General features: G+C 34.7%; 1 protein-coding gene across 7 annotated transcripts in view; it reads right to left on the bottom strand.

Annotated features, from left to right (window-relative positions):
* Positions 1–12,272, bottom strand: part of CCNT2 (cyclin T2) — a 42,810-nt gene that overhangs the window by 17,200 nt on the left and 13,338 nt on the right. For 4 of the 7 annotated variants that reach the window (XR_009221385.1, XM_058548854.1, XM_058548855.1 and 1 more), the window contains exon 3: positions 970–1,098. Coding sequence is in view for 3 of the 7 variants with exons in the window: in XM_058548854.1 (XP_058404837.1) it covers positions 970–1,098 (129 nt within the window). In the remaining 4 variants the exon portion in view is untranslated. Of the gene's footprint in view, positions 1–969; positions 1,099–3,281; positions 3,531–3,554; positions 3,722–4,261; positions 4,404–12,272 lie in introns of those variants that run through there. The other 3 variants (XM_058548858.1, XM_058548859.1, XM_058548860.1) reach the window with 3 other exon arrangements.

The raw sequence follows: 12,272 nt of genomic DNA, 5'->3' as shown, positions 1-12,272 counted from the left end.
GACCTTAAACTTGATCCAAATCAAACTGAATTAATGTAGTCCGGTAGTTATTCAGTAGTTAAAAGTTCCTGATAAAGTAAGTCATCTAAAATAAGAGTGCTAGAAAAATGATTTTAAAGGCCCAGAATTCTAGCTGCTAAGATGTCAGAACATTTTTAAATGGTGCTTTGAAACAGGTCCATTAAAATATTGATGAAGAACAAGTTGTTTGGAAACTAACATTACTCTTTAGGAAAATTAGAATATTTAAAAAATGCTGTTCATGAAAGCATGAAAATGCATCTTTACGTATCAGAAAGCTAAGTAGTATCAGTACAGTTATGTGCCACATAATGACGTTTGCCAACGACGGATCACACATACAACAGTGGTCCCATAAGATTAGTACCACATAGCCTAGGTGTGTAGTAGGCTATACCATCTAGGTTTGTGTGAGTACACTCGAGGATGTTTCACAATGATGAAATGTCCTAATGACAAATCACTCAGAACGTATCCCCGTTGTTAAGTGATGCACGACTGTATACATGCAGTCTCAATAAAGGAACAATTATGTAAAAAGACTAATTACTGGTCTAGAGGTAAATCTGGAGGTTTTTCCATTCCTTCATTTGCTGACAATTTAAGAGTTATTTACCTTTGGTCTCAAATACACCCAAACAACGTAGGTGATATGACTTACCCTCTACATATATCACAAGTTTGCTAAGAGGATAAACAACAAAATGTGAAACACTTAAAAAGAACCTTTGAATCAAAGCCTTACATGATTCAGAATGACATTTGAATTCACGAACACACAAGAAATATGTTTCTGCCAGACTGCTTCATAGTATTACGTTCCTAACTGGTAACAGAAATAAGTAGCATTCGGAAGGCGACACTAACTGAATTATATTTTTATTAGTCTAAATAATGAAAAAGTTTCAAATTTACAAAGAAAAACCAAAAAACCCAGTTTTTACATACATCACATTTAGTATCCAGCAGTGGCTCTAGGGGATGAAGACAAGCATGTGCTACTTTGATAACATGTTCAAGTTTTCGAGCCTGTTCTTCCACTTTTGCAGCCAAAAATAATGCAGTAGGTGATATTATCTGCAGAAAAGATACAAATTTGGTCATTTAAAAACACATAAAATTTGGAAAAACCTTCTAATTTCTAAGGGGGGGGCGTGCAAGGAAGGAATGCAATATTAATAGTATGAATTGCAAATTGGGTTATGACAAGATTGATATAAGAGTTTTAATAAAGTTATTCATTAAATAGAACTAGTTACCTCAGTCTATAAAATGTTTCACTTGTTTTGCAAGTTGAATACTAAAGGGAAAAAGGTAAAAGACTTATACTTTAGCTAAGACAAAGTCTAAATATTATTAATGTACATTGTAGAGCTAAAGGAAAAAAAAAAATCTCAAGCAAACTAATGAAGCCATAGCTTAAAAAATAGATGAAAGGTGGGTAAAATATACCCAGATTTTCCCTCTTGATGGGCACAGTCACCACTTTCTAGGGTTCTTTTAATTAATGATCCATCATGTGGCTAAGAGCTATACAACAATCTTGCTTAAGAGACAGCAAAGGGATCTACGAGGCAAAATGAGAAGAGGATTCTGAACATGAAATTGCTATCTATTATCTATAATTATATCTATTACTTCACTACAACATTAAAAGTAATTAAAAAAACGGAATAAACGTAACGTAAACCAGTAGAGTAGAAACTTTGCCAACTGGAGATCAAGAAATTAGCAATTTTTTAAGCTTTAGTAAGTTATGTTCTTGCGATAGAAGAACACAGCACTACAAAGACAGAGAAACATCAATTTTGAGCAAATATTTACCCAAAAAGTTAGTAATAAACCAAATTGTTGACTCAGAAAACAGGCATACTTCAAACTCAACATTCTAAGATAACATACAAGAAATTTCTCATGGTAAGATAATTTCTAAATGACAAGATTCAGGTATATTATTTTTCAAGAGATGAACGTCTGAGTCTCACTGTATCTTGGGGGTCATCAACCACTATACAGAAACAATGTGAGTGGGAGAAGAAAGAGGCATAAATCATGCTACATGATTTGGGTCATTAACATAAGAAGATGATTTCTGATATACAGAAGGTGGACCCTTTCCTCTGAGAGCTTTTAAAACAACTTATAAATATCATTGCTGAGACATGAAATTTAATTACTGGATTTTGGATCTGAAAGGGACTTTCTCTAGTCCAGCTGCATGTGCAGATGAGTAAATGGAGTAAAAATGACTTCAAGAAGTTCTCTTCCTGCTGTAAAAATCTTTAAAATAGACCTAAAATCAAGTGAGTTTGGCTCCAACAACAAGAAATAATGTTACCTTAAAAGGACTGAATAATTTCAACTTGGACTTTCAACTTATGTCTATCTTTTAAAATTAAAATTACAACAAGCAAAAGATTTTAAAAACTGAGAATGCTCAAAAAAGCAACTTATTCTTAGTTTTCATAGATTTAGAATAAACTGTTATCCTTTAGAACAGATTTAATTAAGCAACATCCAAATTAGTTAATATTCTTTTAATAGCAGTCACCCAGGGTGAGGGGTTTTCTGAGCTGTAGAAAGTATAAGATAACTGAGAGCAGACAACTATTTCCTAACTCAGTTATTTTTTCTACATACTTAAAATTTCATACCACTGCTATCTACTTTGTCTGTTTGATTAATTCCTTTTCTATTTAAAGGCTTAACTCAAAAGATCACCTCCTCCCAAGGTAAAATTCTTGAGTCAGAGTGAAATGCCCTTTTTTATTCAATAGGAAACTGTGCATACCTCTATCATTGTACTTATACTGTATGCTGGTTTATTAATTTTGTCTGCCCCACCAGTCTAGAAGCAGCTTGAACACAGAGACTGAGTTATTCATTTGTGTTTCCATTATCAACCACTGTGCGGCCGCTGTTCAATATATTTGCTGAATGAATGACATGCGGATAATCCATATTTAAATATAAAGGCACCAATATTAAATTCAAAGTATTCCAAATGCCACAATAAAAATTTAAGAGCCAATACTAAAATAAGAAATGCAAGAAACACTCAACTCAATAAAATGAAGATACTTTCAGTTTCCCACAATCGCTCATTTACTATCATTCACATCCATAAGGGGAATGGATAAGGCAGCTTTCAAATTTATCAGAGTGAAGCAACAGAGGTTCAAGTCAAAAGTCAAATTAGACTGAACTTATTAATTCTCTAACTTTCTTCCTAACTCCAGATGATCCAGAATTTCACTTACTTGTCTAAAAGGCACTTATAAAAGTCTCCAATAAGTTTTCCTTGGTAAAATCTCATAGGATTCCTAGTCACAGCTCCATCCTCTTCAGACTTGGTAAACCTCAATATCAAGAATTACTTTCAAACCCCACAGCTTTTCACATTAGAAGACAGTCTCAATGGAAATGAAGTATGCATACTAGTGAATGATTCTAAAATTCTAGAAATAATTCAAAAAATTAAGTATTCAGGGAGCTAAGCAATAATCTTCACGGTGGATTCCTGGTTTATTTACCCACACTCCTCACAGAAGTCTTTCTGTTCCCTCTAAATAGGGCTCAATTCTCATCCTCCTCCAGTGCAACACTAATACCCAACACTCTTCCAAAGTTCCTGGTGAAATCCACTAACTCCATTCACATTTCCTCCTCTACAGCCTGCAAACATTTTACTCCATCAGGGCTGTAAAAACAAAACAAAACAAAATACCTTTTTAGATAAATACTTTGTAAATATCCATGTAAGGCTTTAATTTTAAGGATGACTAAGGAAGGTAATCAAACTAGGTACTACTGCTTTTCGTATGGAGAGCTGATTCGGTTGTGTGGTTTGTTAAAAGGAAAAGAATTCCAAAAGTTTTAAGTAATGGCAATATTACTCTCGTTGGTCTGTAGCTTTTAAAGGTGAGCATACTTTTCAAGGCAACAAACACTCATTAGCACATGTAAATTTGGTTCAAAGTCAAGAATTCATACCAGTAGTGAATAGCTACTCGGTTGGTTCAAGTGAACAAACAATTACAAACTCAGATTCAGTCCACTGAGGATGGGGACCATGCAGTATTCGTCTTTGTGTTCCAGTACCTAGTTTAATAAACTTTCTCTAATTACCATAAAGGGAAGAAAAATTGATTTTTAAACAGTTTGTCACTCTCATAGATGTACAACTATTTCAACGGGATATTAAGTTCTCAAAACAAGACAAATTTCTACAAGAATATACCATATAAATCATGGAGAGGGGGAGGTAGAGGTGACGAAGCCAGCTGTAGCACAGTAGTCAGACTGCCTCAGTGGAATCCTGGCTCTGTTATCTGACTAGCCTAGGCAAATTACATATTCTCTTTGTGGCTCAGTTTCTGCATCTGTAAAATGGGAGAAATAGTATCTGCTTATAAATTTGTGGTGAGGATTAAATGAATCAATATATGTAATGCACTTAGAATAGTGCCTGATAGTAAAATGACTCAAATATTATTTTACTATGTTGAAAAATTAAACATCAATGGCATATTGTTAGTGTTTATCTTAAATTTAAAAAGTGACAACACTTTTTAAAATTCCCTTCTTTCTTGCTCACCTTCTTCCTTCCATGGTTAAACTCAATTCTCTAAAGGTTCCATTGTAGTCTTAACTAAGCAGATTCAAACACTGAAATTATGATACTTGACATTACTTCAATGATTATACCCATATTCCTTTCTTCTCTTCTCCCTTGAGTTGTTTTCACCCTCTTCCCTTTTTCTATTCTTTTATATGTTTCCATTCCTACCTCTTGATCTGACTCCCTTCCTTCTCCATTTTTCCTTCTCCTGCCCATTCCTGGCCGCTGTGTCCCCTTTCTGCTCATGATGCCCTCACTGCTGACATTCTTCACTCTCCAATGCTGGCTTCAACCTTGATAGTTGGAGGCTAGGTCAGTCTGAATTAACAAAAAGCCTGGGTAATTTCTAAGTTACCGAAGATGGTTCTATAAGTCAGTTTCAAATGAATCATTCTCGTCTTTATTCTTTTAGTAATTAATTTTGTACATACAGTTGCATGTACATTTGTATTTAAGAACTACCATAGCTACCTTATTACTCTTCAATTTTAAATCTCCTAATCCAAGAAAAGCCCTAACAAAAGCTAAGAAGACTTCAAAGTCTGCTTTCTATTTGCTAATACATCATCAACAGGTTCATTCTCATTTGTTCTTATATTTCATCTTTAGGTCCTACAGGCAAATGAAGCCATTTCTCTTGTCTCTTAACTGCCCCAACACTATCCCCCCCCAACTAAGTCTAGGATAACTATTTTATGTGCCTTGAAAAGGGCTCCATTAATAAACATCCAGTTAGTTCTAGGTATCAAAGCTCAAAATTTGGAAATCAATTGCCTAAGGATATAGTTAAGGAAAAGTGGTAATGGTATAACTTTAGCAAAGACTCACAGAAAGAAGTTCCTAGAAGAGGAAAAGGGAAGTAGAAACTTAGATACAAGGAAAAACAAGAGAGGCACAGCTCCCCAACAAAGAAGAAAATGGAATAGGTCAAAATGTCCATTTCCTAATAATAAGAAAGATCACCAAGCTCAAATCAATTTAACCAAAATTCCAGTACAATGCTAAAATGTGGCTTAAATATTTCATTTTGCTGCACTCAAAAGACTGGCATTACAGTATGACAGAAAATGTCAGTAACTCAGCTTGGCATTTTAGTTGCTTTCCTACCCATATAATAATGTATGAGTGTAATACTGTCAACAAAGAAAATTTACATTGAGAATTAAAAAAATCTTCATGCTGGATGTTATCTGGGACATCTAATTACATTTTAAAGAGAGCAGGCTTAATAAAGACTAAAAAATACTAGTATTCAGTATTACTGAAAAGCAGTACTGATTAAGAGAATAAGACTTAAATCCATAGAGTAATTACATTACATTTAAATATATTTAATTTGCTTAAATAAAATCTGCATTTTAAAACTCATTTCTTGAGTACCTCACCATTATGAATTCCTTTCAGAAACAAACAAAAAAGCAACTTATAGTTTAAAGTATACTTACCATTTCCTAGTTAAGTCTATACTCTCCCATACATGCTCAGCCCGTACCAGCCCATAACACTCATGTAGTATTGTGAAACAAGAACATTAACATTGCATAGGTATTCAAATATTCTACATAAATCCTACAAAAGTCTACTTTCCTTCAGATGACTAAACAAATGTTATAGAAAACTTAATATTGTGAAGATGGCAGTACTCCCCAAATTGATCTACAGATTCACACAATACTTATCAAAATCTCAGCTTTCTTTTTTTCTGAAACTGACCAGCTGATCCTAAGATTCATTTGGAAATGCAAGGGACCCAGAATAGCCAAAATAACCTTGAAAAAGAAGAACAAAGTCAGAAGACATACTTCTTGAATTCAAAACTTAACTATAGGGCCGGCCCCGTGGCTTAGCGGTTAAGTGCGCGCGCTCCACTACTGGCGGCCCAGGTTCGGATCCCAGGCGCACACCAACACATCGCTTGTCTGGCCATGCTGAGGCCGCATCCCACATACAGCAACTAGAGGGATGTGCAACTATGACGTACATCTATCTATTGGGGCTTTGGGGGAAAAAAAAGGAGGAGGATTGGCAATGATGTTAGCTCAGAGCTGGTATTCCTCAGCAAAAAGAGGAGGATTAGCATGGATGTTAGCTCAGGGCTGATCTTCCTCACACACACACACACACACACACACACAAAACTTAACTACAAAGCTACAGTAATCAAGACTATGTGGTACCGGCATAAGGAGAGACATACAAATCATGGAATAGAATCGAAAGTCCAGAAATAAACACTTAACTTTTATGGTCAATTGATATCTCAACAAAAGTGCCAAGATAATTCAATGGGGGAAGAACAGTCTTTTCAACAAATGGTGCTGGGACTACCATATACTCACATGCAAAAAAAAAATGAAGTCAGTCCCCTTCTTTATACTATAAAGAAAAACTAACTCAAAATGGATCATAGATCTAAATGTAAGAGATAAAACTATGAAAACTCTTAGAAGAAAACAGGAATAAATCTTCATGACTTTGGATCAGGCAACGTTTTCTTAGATATGACATCAGAGCAAAAGTGACAAAAGAAAAATATTAATAAATTGGATGCATGTGTACAAATGATACCATAAAGTGAAAAAGAACCCACAGAATGGGAGAAAATATTTGCAAATCATATATCTGATGAGGGACTGGTATCCAGAATATATAAAGAATTCTTACAACTTAATAACAAAAACACAACAGAATTTAAAAAATGGGAAAAGGATTTGAGTAGACATTTCTCCAAAGACACACAAATGGCCAAAACACATGAAAAGATGCTCAATATCATTAGTCATCATGGAAATGCAAACCAACACCACAATGAGATACTACTTAACACTCACTAGGATGCTATATTAAGATGGCTATAATAAAAAAGACAGACAATAAGTGTTGGCAAAGATGTGGAGAAACTGGAACCCTTATACATTGCTTGTGGGAAGGTAAAAATGGTGTGGCTATTTTGGAAAACAGTTTGGCAGTTTCTTAAAATGTTTTTAAAAAGCTATACAAGGTCATTGAGGTCTAGAGTTACCATACAACTCAACAACTCCACTCCCAGGTATATATCGGAGAGAAACAAAAACTTATGCCCACACAAAAAACTTGTACACCAATGCTCACAGCAGCATTATTCATAATAGCCAAAAAGTAGAAACAATCCAAATGTAAATCAACTGATAAGTGGATGAATAAAATGAGGTACATCCACAGGATGGATGGAAAGTTACTCAGCAGTAAAAAGAAATCAAGTACTGATATATGCTACACTACACCATGGATCAGTCTTGGAAACATTACGGTAAGTGGAAGACCACATATTGCATAATTCCATCTATATGAAATGTCCAGAATAGACACATTTATAGACAAATTTAGTGGTTGCTCAGGATTGAGAAAAGGAGAGAACTGCTAATATGTATAGGGGTTCTTTTTGAGGTGACAGAAATATAAACTTAGACTGTGATGATGGTTATACAACTCTGTAAATACACCCATTGAACTGTGCATTCTAAACGGGTGAATTGTATGGTATGTAAATTATATCTCAATAAAGATGTTTTAAAAAAGGGGCTAATGTTAAAGACATCTCTTAAATATTTAGTGTACACACACTAACAAAGGAAACCAAGAAAACCAAAAGCTGAATCAGCACAATGAATACTGCTAAACAACACTCATCTTAACCAAGTATAACTTGACTGCACATTTGTTAATTTAAAAGTAGAATTAGGTTTCCTTTTCAGAAGGTATATACTACCCATTTCTTAAACAATGATTAACTGTGACATTAAATTATGCAATTATTTCAGAAAATCATTAATTTGCTTGTTTGGTTAACAAAAATGAACAGATGTTTAAGTCCACATAAAGTGGATTCCCCATATCAAATAGCTACTCCTAATGAGGCACTCAAAACTCCCGTCACTGAGCTAGAGCAATACAAACTATCTAAAACATCTATCTAAGGACGTGGGGAGCTTGTGAAAATCTAGTATCCTCTCTGAATCACTGCATCATTTAAAGACTGCCCCCAAATCCTTAGAACTTACTTTCCCTACTCTCTCAGTTATTTTTTGTCAAGCATGGAATTATGTCAGTTTTCATGATCTTAAGATTCTTAACCAAAAAAGAATTATTGTTCCTATTTTTCAACTTCTAAATGAGCCCTCGATTTAAAATTACTTTGAATGTGCATATTTCCCTATAGAACAAACTATTACAATGTGAATTCCAATAGTTATTTGTTGATAGATACAAATGTCTGTACTTTCCAATAGTACCTGGTATTACTTTTCAGAGTTTATAGTCCAAACCAGCACTGTCAAATAGAGATGTAATGTGAGCCACAAACGTAACTAAAAATTTTCTAGTAAGCACGTTAAAATAGTAAAGAAATGGGAAATTAACCACTTCTAGTTAATGGCTATACAGATATATATATATATATTAGACAGCACAGGTTTAAGCCCATAGTTGACATTCTGAAGAGAAAATTCATTAAAACTACATACAACAGATTAAAATGTATTAAATGTTCATAGGCATCACAAAATAGCTCAAATTGAATACTGTTCCTAATAATTCCCACATTAGACAAGTTTAAAGTAAACAACTAAAGCGTTTTTCCTCTCCCACTAGAATATTAGTCCCTTACGGAAAGCACTATCTATGTCTTAAGAAAATAAACACCATCTTTGGATACTGCTTGTCACATAATATGCACTCTGTGTTTGTGGAATAACTACTGTTGTGTAAACATATGGTATACTGCCATTAAGTAGAAGCCATTAAAGCCGTAACATTTAAAAATTTTAACACTGAATAGTAGGTGAACTTCTATAGTTCTCATTCTTTCTTTTTCTGTATCAGACTCAATTTAGAGACTAACTTTACATTACATGTATTTTCTTAAATATGATCATATAAGGAGTACTGAAGAAGCCAGCTTTATAACTAGAACCATAACATATTTAACTATAATATATGAAGTTAATGCTCCAAAATATTATAGTGTGGCAAGGTTTCCACTATTTTCCCCATTCCCTAGAATGTGTATACATGTTTAGAACAGAATATATAGTGATCTAATTTGATTTTCACTGAAAAAAATTACCATAACCAATTTATGTACTAAAAACATCTTCAGAATTCCTGTTCGAAAACTGCCTTCAAGGTCAGTTTATAAACTACATAAAGTCAGTTTTTATACAGAGATCTTTGTGTGCCTTAGCCAACGCAAACACTCAATACACATCTGTTAATGCAAAAATTTGCTCTATTCTACAGACCAGACTTAGTTTAGAATCACTACATTACCAAATTGTATAAAATGCTTGCTTAGTTCTGGGACAAATAAACTAAAGCTACCATAGAAGCATATGAACTATCAAGAGTAACAAACACATGTAGGTGCATGTGTAAAGAAAAGGTTTAAATTATTTGAATATTTTACAATCATTTAATTTTGAAAAAAAAAAAAAAGCTGCTTCATAAAGACATGTATAATATAGTCAATATACTCCATCAGTCAACATTCCCGTAATTCGGCAGATACAGCACCTACGTTTCAAATAAGATTCAAGCTTTTTGGAAAACTTTCTAGAGTTCTTTTCAGAATCAATTTGAGAAAATCAAGAATATTATATATGCTTTTTTAATGTCTACCAATAAATAAACTCTCCCAGATGGATCATCCTCCTTGTTTAACAGATGAACTTCAAGTGATTTAATTGTTCCTAAAAAATCATCCTTATCTTCTTCCTAGAAGGACTTATACCTATTTGAGCCTTTAAACTACAGTCTATTGTAACATGATTGGAAATTAGTATATCATCTCTTAAAGTGACTGAGGATAAGCTTTTAATGTCTTACACTTGAAGAATTCTGACAGTGGCAGAGGAGATACCCAAATCCCCACAGAAAACCAGAGTAACAAGATAGCAAAACCCAAACTCCACAGATATTTATAACCAAACCACTTGACAAAGCATTCCTAGGAACTCCTGAAACACAAAACAGGCTACTGTGTAACCATAATACCTACACAGTATCAGCATCTATGCAACAAGAAGCAAAGGGAAGTAATGGGGCATGTGTTGGACTTGATAACAGAAGAACCTCAAAACAGCCAACAGGCACTCATTGGAAATCATGGTGGGCCAATTTGAGAAGAGCAGCTAAACCTGGGAGGAGTTTTGCCTAGCTCAGTAAGTGGGTGGATCCAAGAGTCCTAGAGTAGGGCTTAAAAGGTTGAAGCTAACTTCTCTGAACTTTTGAAATTGATCTCCTAAGGCTCTCTGCCAGGACTCCACATTGAAAAGAACCCCCCGGGGGGGGGGGGGAACAAAAGCAAAATTGGCAGGATAGGGAGAAGGGAAAGAGAAGATAAAAATGAGGGAGGGGAACACAGCCAGGAAACCTCAGCAAGCAAGCTAGTACATTTCTGAAAATTACACAAAATAACAGAAAAGGGAGCTCTGTAAAGTTAGAAAAGCCACTCTGAAGCACACCCACTTAAAGCTCAGGAAAAATAATCTGTCACAAAAGTGACTAACAGAAGAGTATTTAGGTCATATAAAGATAATATGACAAAAAATTAGAAGAGTTGTCCCTAAAGCAACAAAATCACACTAGAAAGAACTACCTAAAATTTTTTTTAAACAAATGGTATTGGTAAAGCTGGATTATCCACATGCAAAAGAATGAAAACAGACTCTTACCTTACACCATATACAAAAATTAACTCACAACGTATCAAAGACCCAAATGTAAGACCTAAAGCTATAAAACTCTTAGAAGGAAATGGGAAAAGCTTCATGACTCTGGATTTGGCAATGATTTCTTGGATATGACACCAAAAGTGCAAGCAACAAAAGAAAAAACAGGTAAATTGGATTTCATCAAAATTAAAAACTTCTGTGCATCTAAAAAGTGAAGACAGCCCACAGAATGGGAGAAAATATTTGAAAATCATGTATCTAATAAGGGATTAACATACAGAATATACAAAGAATCGCTACGACTTAACAATGAAAAAGCCCAATTAAAAAAATGAGAAAGGGGGGACCAGCCCAGCGGCATAGCAGTTATGTTCACGCACTCCGCTTCGGCGGCTAAAGGATCTGCAGGTTCGGATCCCAGGCGTGGACCGACGCACTGCTTGTCAAGCCATGCTGTGGTGGTGTCCCATATAAAGCAGAGGAAGATGGGCACAGATGTTAGCCTAGGGCCAGTCTTCCTCAGCAAAAAGAGGAGGATTGGCATCAGATGTTAGCTCAGAGCTAATCTTCCTCACACACACACAAAAAAAAGATAAAGGAATTGAATAGATATTTCTCCAAAGATATATAAATGCCAATAAGCACATGAAAAGATGCTCAACACCAGTAGTCATAAGAGAAATGCAAATAAAAACTATACTGAAATACCACTTCATATCCATTAGGATGGTTATTATCAGAAAACCAGAAAAGAGCAAGTGTTGGTGTGGATGTGGAGAAACTGGAACCCTTATGCATTGCTACTGGGAATGTAAGATGGTGCTGTCGCTGTGGAAAACAATATGGCAGTTCTTCAAAAAAATTAAACTTAGAATTACAATGTGATCCAGTAATTTCACTTCTGGGTATATACCCAAAAT

Source organism: Diceros bicornis, chromosome 10 (assembly GCF_020826845.1).
Source record: "Diceros bicornis minor isolate mBicDic1 chromosome 10, mDicBic1.mat.cur, whole genome shotgun sequence".
NCBI classification, from domain to species: Eukaryota; Metazoa; Chordata; class Mammalia; order Perissodactyla; family Rhinocerotidae; genus Diceros; species Diceros bicornis.
Note: the sequence above shows the minus strand (reverse complement) of the source record. Positions and strands in the feature narration are given on the sequence as shown.